The 12,500-nt window shown below is 40.2% G+C and overlaps 1 protein-coding gene across 2 annotated transcripts in view; it reads right to left on the bottom strand.

The window, feature by feature from the left end:
- The window catches only part of LOC138045113 (multifunctional protein CAD-like), a 54,674-nt gene that overhangs the window by 28,232 nt on the left and 13,942 nt on the right, over nt 1-12,500 (bottom strand). Inside the window, exons 7-16 of one of the 2 annotated variants that reach the window (XM_068891507.1) lie at nt 8,136-8,267; nt 7,377-7,610; nt 5,949-6,170; nt 5,559-5,747; nt 5,223-5,456; nt 4,672-4,809; nt 4,185-4,358; nt 2,934-2,984; nt 1,868-1,950; nt 164-410 (exon numbers count right to left, since the gene is read on the bottom strand). In XM_068891507.1, coding sequence (XP_068747608.1) covers nt 164-410; nt 1,868-1,950; nt 2,934-2,984; nt 4,185-4,358; nt 4,672-4,809; nt 5,223-5,456; nt 5,559-5,747; nt 5,949-6,170; nt 7,377-7,610; nt 8,136-8,267 — 1,704 coding nt within the window. The remainder of the gene's footprint in view (nt 1-163; nt 411-1,867; nt 1,951-2,933; nt 2,985-4,184; nt 4,359-4,671; nt 4,810-5,222; nt 5,457-5,558; nt 5,748-5,948; nt 6,171-7,376; nt 7,611-8,135; nt 8,268-12,500) is intronic. The other variant, XM_068891508.1, reaches the window with a different exon arrangement.

Below are 12,500 nucleotides of genomic sequence, written 5' to 3'. Positions count from 1 at the left end.
TTCCCTCCTGAGAGAGAGACTTTTAGATTTTACTCTGTGTAATGCCAGAAGATTTTACTTAACAATGGGAGCCACTTCAGGGTTAAATGGGTTGACAAATCAGTCAATTAACCATCTGGATGCATCAGATTTTTACACAAAAACTTCACTACATGTACAGTACCTTTCTTAATTCTCTGATGCATCCTACTGAGCACCAATCAAACTCAACACTGCTACCAATTCTATAAACACCAGAACCAATCACAATGCAGGCTCCACCTTCAAAGTCAACATCATGTTCATGTGCATTGTATGTGAGGTACAAATAGTTGGTAAATGCTGGGTATTCTGCTGCAACCGTGTCAATCTGCTTTACAAATGGTACCAAGCCATAGTGTTGTCGCACTTTTCGCACTGCAATTTCAGTACTAGAAATAAAATAGAGAAAAGGGAAGAAATCTTAGACCTGCAAAATTTCCGAGAAAATTAAAATTTTCATGGATACTTAAAAGGTGGTTTGAATGTAAGAAGCAAGCATAACAATGATGCTCAAAGAACATTAGATTATACAAACAGTAACTTCATTCTGCAAACTATTAATTTTACACTAAAAATATCTGATGAAAAAATACATGGATCAGATGAAAAGTGAGTAACAATTTTTTTTTAAAATCAATTTAAATAGAGGTCAAAGTAAAATGTGGTTCAAAGGCTTTTAAGTTGACCACTACTAACTTGAGGTTAGAGAGATTCTTTTGTCTTAAATTACTTGTAATCAAAATGCCACTTTATTTGCGAAATTGGAGTGAGGACAATGTGTGAGCCAGCGAGCCATGCAAGTCATGCTAGCCATAGCTGCGATCCATGGCTACGAGTCATGCAAGCTAACATGGCGAAGCATGCGAGTCACACTGTTATTGAAGGCTAACCGTTTTAAAATGGGTGCTTAGACTTAATAACTGTTTATCAGTGCTATTTGAAATGGGTGCTTGGACTTAAATGCAAAATTTGCTTGGCTCGCATGACTCACTGGCTTGCAGATAGTCCAGCCCCCAAAATTGCTTGAATGTGTACATGTATGTTAATTGGAGTACCGTATTTACCCGTGTATAATACGCACCCCAATTTTGGACTGCATTTTGAAAAAAAAAAAGTTAGAGCAAAAAGCAGAGAAATTGTTCATGCAAAACTAGTGTGAAATAAAGCCATTTCCTGGATAAGAAAATTTGTTCTGCTACATACAACAGTAAAGTAAATAAGCCTATGTAAAGTGTTTAAAAACTGAAACCTTTATACAAACTTTAACTCGTAGTCACAATCGAACAGCACTTCTCTCGCACAAGATTCGTCATCGACAAGTGCATCTTGTTGTACATCCACAAGATTGTCTTGTGTGTTATCAAGGTTTTTTTACTACTCCATATTTGACAAAATACCACTCAATCATCTCTTCAGGCAGAACTGAGGTCAATCCGCCAAGAATTACTGCTAAATAATTGGTGTTTTCTCTGTGTTTCAGTTTAGTTAAGTGAAGGCCATGTTGTTCAGTTATTCATTAAACAGAAAGGTTAATTTATTAGTGGATCTTAGTCAAGCCTTTTACTTTTCAATCAAAAACCAATGCGTCTTTGTTTTTATGCTAATGAGGGACGCGTGTCTAAAACAATGGATTCCGTGTATAATACGCATCTCAATTTTCGGAGCTGTTTTAGCAGAAAAAAAGTGCGCATTATACACGGGTAAATACGGTAATGCATGCAGAAGTTATAGCAGCAATAAGTAAGTACTACACAGCACAATGACTTGAGTATCCATACATGTAACTGGATACAGACTATGACATGTGATGTATGTGGTCAAGGACACTCATTAAAAAAAAACTCACGTGCGAAGACATTTAGCAATTTGTTTATCAGAAAATCCCAGTTGTTTAGCTCCCAGTAAGTCTTCGTAAGACACCTCTGTAGCCTGTTAAGGACAAACAAAGTCATCTAAACAGTGGTTTTATGATCTAGTGATTGCTCTTGCCATTTTGAACTGAAGTCGTTAAAATAAAATAAAAAATTAAAGAAGGCGAATAATATACACTGTAGCTAACATGTTTTACACGCATTATCTAAAACTTTGCCTCAAAATGACTTGAAAAAGGTAAACCTTTGTTTTTGTAAGGGAAAATGTCTTGCCAGGTTTTCCCTTACTCATACCAAATTGGTCCACAATACTTCTTCTAACCAAAAATCCACATTTCGGAACAAAAAAACATGCACATCATTTTCAACATGAGTGAAAGCCTTTTTTCAAAACACCTGCAGCTATTTGGGGATGTGAAAAATTTATGGACAAGTCCCAGCTAGGTCCAGGACTATGTACATAACATCTTTGCCTTTCTTTTACAAGAGTATAATAAGGTCCATGCAAAATCTGGTGCAAATATTTCCACCAAGGACTGAATACATCGGATGTATTCTGCATGGAAGATAACATGGTTATGTTATGTTTGACCGCATTGGCCTTCCGAAGCAATAGGTGGGCGAAGTCTGATAAAATCCTTGATGATGATATTTATCCACTAGTGAGCAATGCAATTTTGAAACGCAGTTATTATGTAATTTTAAAAGGAGCAAAGAACAAAAGATGCTGATGTTGTCAGTGGACGTTTGTTTGTACAGAAGCATAAGGAGCATCGAGTTCAGGCCAAAACGATTTGAGTCAACATGGTTCACTGCTCGCCCTTTCTGTCTGTCCACTGTCCAAAATTTCACTGTGATAGATAGATATTTGCTTCTTAGCATAGCCATTCGTTTCTTGCTTGTGCCAGCCAATGGCATTTGTTGCAGAGCATTTACGACAAGGTACATCAATGACTTGTGGTCTCTTAAATATATTGGAAGACTTAACTACAAAAAAGGGGCCAAGAATATTTGAGACAACTGACAAAGTGGAAACTCTACCTTTTCTTTGTGGGACAAATGTGCAGATGTGGAAGAAGCAGATGGACTCAGCTAAAATTATTGCAAGCCAACAACAAAAGGGTGCAGTGAATTAAACATTCATTTAGGAAACAGTGAAACTAAACTACATCTAAAGAGCAGTGAATTTATTATTCCATAGTTATATTTATGCAGACAAAGGTTTATTCAAGACTAGGAAATGAACAACAAAGACACTGAGTGCAGCAATTTGACAAATGAATGAGGGCAATACATGTTATAGAATGCAAAGAATGCTCTTATACATGTAATTATGGTACAGCATCCAACAGTCAACAAACATATCATGGGGTACGCAGTTTGAAGAGTCAGCTGTCCAAGTTTGTGGACGGCCAAATTTGGATCAATACATACCCTGTCTACAGACCACCCAAAAGCAACATAGAAATAAAAATAAATAAAATAAAGTAAATAACAGCTAACGATCTGCCTTACCGGTTGTCTGGATAGACCACTTGTGTTGGTGAAATCTCGGCCATTATGCTCTGCAAATTTTAACAGACTCAGGCTCGGCCGCAAATTGTATTATTAAATCACATATTGCCACTTCCTTCCCTGTGGACCGGAGTGCTTCCAAAAAGACCACCAACATTTTGTTCGGATTATTCTCCAGCAGGTTTATGTACCAGGCTTCATGAAATAAAACACATTCAACCTCTCCATCTTCCGAACAAAATGGCAGAAGGCCTTAGTTATTATCGGTCTTTGTCGAAGCACTCCAGGCCACAGTGAAGAAGTGGCAAAAGTGGTGATTAATATACCTTGTGTCCCAGCTTAAGACTTTTGTTGAGCATAACGGTCAAGATTTCGCCAACACGAGTGGTCTGTCCAGACAACCAGTAAGTTGTTCTTTATTTTATATCTCTGTTCTTTTGGGGTGGTCTGTAGAGGGGGTCCCCAGGGGCAGTCCGTGGACTGGTCTGCAAGGCAGTCTATCAACCCAGTCTGTTGGGGGGAGGGGGATCCACGGACTGGGGTCAGTGTTTTCAGGTTAACCCCCCCGGCTGATGTCAATGCCAAAGCCTTGCCATGGTACTTTTATCAACTTGTTTAATGCACAGCCAAATTTATAAGAATATAACTAACTGACACCACCTGGTCACCTTGTAACCTTTTAAACATACAGACATTAACAAAGTACACTTTCAAATAAAAATTGTACAAAGTATATGTACTGCAGTAATTGACAAACTCAAAAGAAAAAATGGGTACCTCACTATCATCCCTATAACGTTTCAGCTTCAATGCATAATCCATGATGCATTTCATTCGGTATAAGAACCACTTATCAATTTTTGTGAGTTCATACAGCTGGTCAATGGTGTAGCCTTCTTTAAATGCTGCTGCAAGAACATGGATACGCTGATCTGAGGGTTGCTTCAACTCCTGTTCAGTAGAGAGATATAAATGTAACCGACACTACAAAATACCAAAATTTACACATTTACCACAATGTAGTCAAGTGACATCTCTATAGAATAAATTCTGATATTTAGAATCAAGTGTGTTTAAAAGCAAATACATTCCCTAAATTAAGTTTGATAAACCCTGATGATGGCAAACAGCCGAAAACGTTTGGTTCAAACATTTTAATTTTTAACCATTTCAAAACCTTTTTAGCCTTGTATATATATAGAATATATTTTACAAAGCAAACATTATGGACATAAGCTAGTTTAGTTACAGAGATCTACAACACCTCATCAGAAGCTGTGTGTCCATGTGAGTCAAAGCCCCAGTTTGATTCATTCACCATTCGAAGAGATTTCTGCAAAGCTTCTTCAAATCTGCGCCCTATCCCCATCACTTCACCAACACTCTTCATTGAGCTTCCAATCTGCACATGAAAATAAGGAAATTACTCAGACTTAAAGTCTTTCATATAGATTAAAAGTGGTTTTCTTTGGAACATTTCATACCTGATGATGACTATGGGTACTTTGAAAATTTTTTCTTCAACAAGGCCCATTCAGCACCAGTTTTTCGTGATAATTTAACACACCCTAAGAAAACTTTAAGATGTTTAATTGAACAACAAACAATAGGCCAGTCCTTTCAATACCAAAATTAAGACATTTTTATGCTTTTACATGTATGTCTTTTGCCAGTAGCATAGGAGGTCACTACGTGGACTCTTGCATTATTAGAAAGTTGTAACCTTATAGGTGATACATACTGAATGAATAAACAGTGCACCTGAAATGGGACGCTTATTCCAAGAAGCATTTGATTCATACTCATAAACTGTACCTTTGTGTTAACTCTTGTGAATTTGGTTAAGTCCCAGCGAGGAATTTTCACCACAACATAGTCTAGGCTGGGTTCAAAACATGCTGTTGTTGAGTTGGTGACTGAGTTACGCAGTTCTGGAAGAGGTTTGCCGAGGGCCAATTTGGCAGCAACATAAGCAAGTGGATATCCAGTGGCTTTGGAGGCTAGAGCAGAGCTTCTGGATAGTCTTGCATTCACCTCAATGATGTAATACTGGAAACAAAAGATAAAGACCAGCAAAATTACTCAGCAGTACAGCAACATTTCTTAGTTTCTGTAAACTGGATTTAGCTTCATGAAAAATGATTAATATACCTGTTTTGAGTTTGGGTTGAGTGCATACTGAATGTTACATTCTCCCACTACACCAAGATGTCTGATGACTTTGACAGCAGCTGTTCGTAACATGTTGTATTCAGAATTTGTCAGAGTTTGACTTGGAGCAACAACAATGGACTCGCCAGTGTGAATTCCCAGAGGATCCACATTTTCCATGTTACATACCTACCAATTAAAACAAAAAAAGAAACTTAATTTAACCTCATTGCCAGTACATGTGTTACTTTTACAAGAGAAACAAGTCAATGCTGAGTGTATAGCTAATAATTTAAGGGGTAATGAAAGTTCCAAGCAGCAATGTACCAATTATTAACTTTATCTTACTGAAAATTTTGCACAAATCTACATCCAGATCTAACTACCCACCGTGATGCAATTGTCATATCCATCTCTGACAACCTCATATTCAATTTCTTTCCATCCTTTCAGTGACTTGTCCAGGTTAACTTGTTTGGTGTGTGCAAATGTTGCAGTGACAAGAGAAATTAGCTCTTCTTTGTTTTCAGCAAATCCTGATCCAAGGCCACCCAAGGCAAATGCTGCTCGCACCAAAACTGGATAACCAAGTCTCTCAGCGGCAGCAACGGCCTGCACAAGTTTCAGAGAGAAAATGAAGATAGCACCACATGGACCAACTATCAAATCAATAATTAAGTTAAATCCAAACACAAATTATCCTTGTCACTAGTTAAAGTGTAATACTTTAATTAGTGACAAGCCAGAAAATTTAAGGAATATTCTAATCAAGGAAAGTATTGCCTGCTTTTTTCCTTGAAGGTAACTATTGCAAAATCAACAAGTGGCCAATGATGTGCACAACATGCAGGTCAAGTTGTATTAATTCCGGAAATACATGTACATGTAAGACATGAGCCTCAAAATGTCCATGGTACCAAATTTTAAGGTGGGAGCGCGGTGGCCTCATGGTTAGTGTGCTCGACTCCGGATCAAGTGTTTTCGGTTAGGACCCTGGGCGGGGACATTGTGTTGTGTTTTTAGGTAAGACACTTTACTCTCATGGTGCCTCTCTCCACCCAGGTGTATAAATGGGTACTGGCGAATTTAATGCTTGGAGTAGCCCTGCATTGGACTAGCATCCCCATCCAGGGGGGAGTAGAAATACTCCTAGTTGCTTCATGCTACAGAAACCAGGATAAGCTCCGGCCTAATGGGCCACTTGGCTCATAAGCAGACTTTACCTACCAAATTTTAAGAAGCAGTAATTTACGCTTTCTGGATAAAATACAGTACAGTGTATTTCTTACTTTATTATGACTGAACAATTTTACAATGACTACTCTGTAAGTCAACTGATTAACTGTTGCAAAGGGCTCGTCATTGCAACGAGTGTGCATGGTCATATTAGTACCAGTCTGCTGCGCTGCCCTTTGTCAGCGTACACCATGCCAATTTTTTGCATGGTCCTTTCTCAACAAAGAATAAAAATCGGTTGTGTTTATGGAGTTTTCTAGTGCATCTGCTTATCGTTACCTGCATTTTTCCAAGTTTATGGACCTGAGAGAGTGTTAATTTGATACTTTTATTGCTGTGTGATAAGTATATAGGTTTACTTTAATAAAATATTAGGAATTATTATATTTTACTAGTACATATTATAATTATTACATACTTTTAATTATTTCTATATTATTATTGTAATTAGATTAACTATTTTATTTTATTTTTAAGACATGTAAAGAACTTTTGATCTTTCATTATAAAAAGTGCTATAGAAATATTAAATTTTTATTTATTTACTGGTATTTATTCACTTGACAGGTGTATAACACAAACCTGTTCCACAGAGTAAACAGCTTCACTCGGTGCCACTCGTTCATCAATTTCTGCAAGTTTCTCAGCAAACAACTTCCTATCCTCTGTACAAACTATAGAGCTGACTGGAGTCCCCAGAGTGAGAACACCATATTTCTCCAGTACGCCACTTTCTTGTAGCTCAATACCACAATTGAGTGCTGTTTGGCCTCCAAATGACAACAAAATCCCATCAGGATGTTCACTCTGAATGACCTTATCAACACATAAACAGCGAAAATGGGAGTGAATTTACAATCCATACACCTCCATTTTAGTACACATTGATAGACTTCTTAATAGTACAAATTTATACTTTACAGGATGGCTAAAGAACATAGTGATTCCGAGATAACGTTTGCGAAAAACAATAACAAGTTGCTTAGGATTTCTCTTCTCTGGCTGCCACCCTTCAATAATTATTACATCCCTTGACGGAAATAAGGTCAAACAATAATTCTTGGCTTTTTGCATAACTTCTCTTGCCATGTTTTGGAGCCAAAATATTTTTGGAAAGCAAGGAGAAAGGAAAAAAGACAGGAATTTTCCATGATTACTTTCTACCATAGCTTGAACTTAGCTTATCTTTCTTTTGATCTGTTTCACAAGGTACATGCAGATGTACATAAAAACATTTATGTTTACACATATATAGGACACTCGTCCATTATACATACAGGTATACGCATCTCAGGTGCCACTCTAAGGACCAGAATAGGTATAGCTGAATATAATGATTACCTGGGTCACATAATCAACTGTAATCGGTAAAAAATAAACTTTGTCAGCCAGGCCCTTTGATGTTTGTACAGTTGCAATATTGGGATTCACCAAAACTGTCTGTATTCCTTCCTCTTTTAAAGCTTTGACAGCCTGCAAAAATGCAATGATAAGCCCGTGCTTGCACGTTTTCTTTAAGTTAGCTTCATGGCAACCTCATGGTAAAAAACAAGGGGGATTCTTATTGGTAATCTCATGTGACTCTTGGCTGGCTTCCATTTCCTTCTTTCTTCACTCCATGCTTGGAGACAAGGATGAAATGCAGCCATATAATGAAAACTCAAATCACAGTGACAGGGAAACAACACAAACAAGTGGAACCATTCAAGAAAATGTATTAATTTTTTTGATCCACATAAATAACATAAAACAAACACAAATGAGATTATAAATCCAGGGGTTTCATTATAAGCCAGTAACCAGCAGTATACCACCAACTGCTTCTCCGAATTATTTGCCTCTGGTCGCCAGCTCCTCTTCCTTGATTTTCACTCAAACCCTTGTAAAACACAAGAGTGACCAATGCTTACATTGATTAGCCCAGGCATCTACTTCAAAAGTTATTGAAACTCCTGTAAATTGAATACTAATACTAGTCTTGTATTACAATGTCCAGCTGATGTGAAACATAAACTGTAACGATAATTATGTTACAGATTATCTCATCTCTGAATGCCTGGATAAAAACTATGCCTGCATGCCTGGATGGTAGGTGTAATGTATTGATAACCTTTTAACCGGAAATAACTCTAGTTTTCATACCGGAAGTTTACAGAAATCGCGGGCTTACTTAGACCCATGGGAAATGTGAAACCATGCTCTTTTATGTGCCATGCGAGTGAAGTAAAGTTTACTGTTGTGTTTAGTTTAATCTGTGTGATTCGTTGGCCATCGATACGCAATCTTTACATTGGCGACGAGGATTCGATTCGTTTTGTGAGGTCGGGGATATTTTGGGCGTCATTTGCGTAGAGGATCTGAGTATTTTGTCAGGAGGATAATGACAAGCAGTGCACCTTCGACTTCGAGTACACCTTCGACAACACAAACACAGCCAGTTACCGCGTTTGTTCCTCTTCTTGATGTGGCCAGTCTTCCTCCCTTCAACCCGAAGGAAGACCCGAACACTCTCGCCGTTCGTTGGAAGTTGTGGAAGCGCTCATTTAATTTGTATTTGGTGGCTAAAGGGATAACGAAGGATGAACAGAAAACCGCGTTGCTGTTACATACCGGAGGATTGAACTTGCAGGAACTCTACTACACGTTAGTGCCCGGAACGGATATCGTATCTTTCGATGAGAGTATGGTGTTGCTGGATGGTTTTTTTTCGCCCCAGTTGAATGTTCCGTTCGAAAGGCATCAGTTTAGGCAAATGGAGCAAACTTCGGGTGAGTCGGTTGATCAGTTCGTTTGTCGGCTGCGACAGAAAGCGATCACCTGCGAGTTTGAAAAAGTTGATGAAGCGATAAGGGATCAGCTTATTGAGAGGTGCAGGGACTCCAGACTCCGCCGTAAGTTCCTGGAAAAATCAAACGCAACCCTGAAGGATTTGCAAGACCTAGCTCGTGTACATGAGGCAGTAAATATGCAGGTCAAGGCCATGGATCAGTTAAGCTTGTCAGGCCAGGTGAATGCTGTCTCGTTCGGCAGACCTCAAAATACGGGGAAAGGTAAAGAGACCGCTCAAGGCAGAGGTAGAGGAAATAAGTCTGGTAAACATTCTGGTGGTTGTCATGGTGCAAAGGTGATGAGATGTTTCCGTTGTAATTACAGTGACCACATCGCACGTGATCGGAATTGTCCAGCTCGCAACCAAAAGTGTAATTCGTGTGGGGAGGTTGGGCATTTTGCTATTTGTTGCAAAACGAAGGAATGCAAAGCTCCTTCTCAAGATTCTGAAAAAAGGAAAGCCTCCAGGGGCAGAGCATATCAAATGTCAGAAAATTCAGCTACTGGTGCCCAAAATTACTATGCGTTTGCAGTGGGAGCTGGTGAGTTTGTAGGTGGTAGCGAAGTTGATTTGAAGGTTGGAGGAGTTGTGTTACGTGCAGTACTTATTGATTCTGGCGCTTCGTGCAATGTGATTGATCAGACGACCTGGGAAGCGATGAAGAAAGAGAATGTACAGTGTGATTCCAAGAAATCAAGCAAAAAGTTGTTTGCCTATGGTCAAAAGGAGCCTATTGAAGTGATTGGAACATTTGTGTCTGAAATTGTGTGCGGGGCCAATGGCAAGTCGTGTGTTGATGAATTCACAGTTGTTAAGGGTCCAGGCCGATCTCTACTGGGAAAGAACACAGCGGAGAAATTGGAAGTGTTGAGGGTTGGTCCCATGAAAGAAGAAATGTGTTCGTTAATGACAGAGGGCAATGGTGCTGATATTCGTGAGAAGTACGCAGAAGTTTTCACAGGAGTTGGGAAGCTGAGGGATTTCCAGCTGAAGCTTCATGTAAGAGATGATGTCACACCTGTCGCACAACCGGTACGGAGGCTACCATTTGGACTGAGAAGCAAGGTTGACGAGAAGTTGGACGAGTTGTTAGCCAAGGACATCATCGAAGAGGTGTCACACAAACCTACTGAATGGGTGTCGCCATTGGTTGTGGTCCCAAAGGCAGACGGTGATATCCGGATTTGTGTGGACATGCGCAGGGCGAATATGGCAATAGAGAGGGAGAGACACCCCATCCCCACGCTTGAGGAAGTGTTATATGATCTTAACGGTTCAACTGTGTTCTCAAAACTTGATCTGAAATGGGGTTTTCATCAAGTGGAACTGGATGAAAAATCGCGCGATATTACAACATTTGTTACACACCGTGGCTTGTACCGATACAAACGTTTGATGTTTGGAATAACATCAGCGCCCGAAAAGTACCAGAAAATAGTTGCTGATGTTTTGCAGGGGTGTAAGGGTGTGGCTAACTTGGCAGATGATCTCATTGTACATGGTTGTGGTATTGAAGAGCACGACAGGAATTTGCATACTGTTTTAAAGCGGTTGGGAGAAAAAGGATTAACTCTGAATGGAACGAAATGTCAGTTTCGCCTTCCCAAGCTAACCTTTTACGGTCATGATCTGAGCAGCCAAGGTGTTACGCCCAGTGAAGAGAAAGTAGCTGCCATTATGAATGCAAGTCCTCCGAAAGATGCTGCAGAGGTCAGATCATTCGTTCAGCTGGTGCAGTATTCTGCAAAATTTCTCCCCAACTTCGCGCAAGAAGCAGAGCCGCTTAGGAGTCTCCTGAGGAAGAATGAGCCTTTCGTTTGGGGTGAAGCACAGGAAAGGTCGTTTCAGAAGCTAAAAGAGCTTGCTGCAGGGGCCAGCACACTTGCATACTTCAGAGGGGACTGCAATACACGAATCATTGCCGATGCAGGTCCACACGGTTTGGGTGCGGTGTTGACTCAACTTCAAGATGGGGAGTGGCGAGCAATCTCGTATGCATCCAGGAACCTCACTGAAGTAGAGCGAAGGTACAGCCAGACGGAAAAAGAGGCATTAGCCCTGGTATGGGCCTGTGAAAGGTTTAACATTTATGTATACGGACGCCAGTTTGAACTAGAAACCGACCACAAACCGCTTGAGTGCATTTTTGGCAGGCTCTCTAAGCCATCGGCGCGTATAGAACGATGGGTTCTAAGGTTACAGGGTTACGATTACAAGGTCGTTTACCGTCCCGGAAAAGCAAACATTGCCGACGCACTTTCGAGGCTTAATCAAGTCAACCCCAAAGACACAAGCGGAGAGGAGATTGACTTTGTTATGGCAGTCGCTCAAGGAAGCCTACCAGTGGCACTCTCGGCTAAACAAGTGGAAGAAGTGTCTGAGAGCGATCCAGAGATGGTTAGCCTGAGACAGTACATTTTAAGTGGGGACTGGTCTCAATGTAGGATGTCTGCGTATTTGTGTGTCAGGAACGAGCTATGCGTGTTAGGAAAACTTGTCTTACGTGGCACTCGAATTGTCATACCGGAGGCTCTAAGGGGAGAGGTCCTACGTCTTGCTCATGAGGGTCACCAGGGCATCGTAAAGATGAAGGCACGCCTCAGAACAAAGGTCTGGTGGCCAAAAATGGACTCAGACGCCGAACGAGTCTGCAAGTCTTGTCATGGATGTCAGGTTGTAGGGGAGTTACAGCCTCCAGAGCCAATGAAAAGAGTGGAACCACCTACCGGTCCTTGGCAGGATGTAGCCATAGACTTGATGGGTCCTCTTCCGACAGGAGAAAGTTTGTTGGTAGTCGTGGACTATTTCAGCAGATTCTATGAGGTGGAAATCATGAGGTCGACCACGTCCAAGAAAGTGGTAGATGTACTGGCACA

This window comes from Montipora capricornis, chromosome 4 (genome assembly GCF_036669925.1).
Source record: "Montipora capricornis isolate CH-2021 chromosome 4, ASM3666992v2, whole genome shotgun sequence".
NCBI lineage: Eukaryota > Metazoa > Cnidaria > Anthozoa > Scleractinia > Acroporidae > Montipora > Montipora capricornis.
Note: the sequence above shows the minus strand (reverse complement) of the source record. Positions and strands in the feature narration are given on the sequence as shown.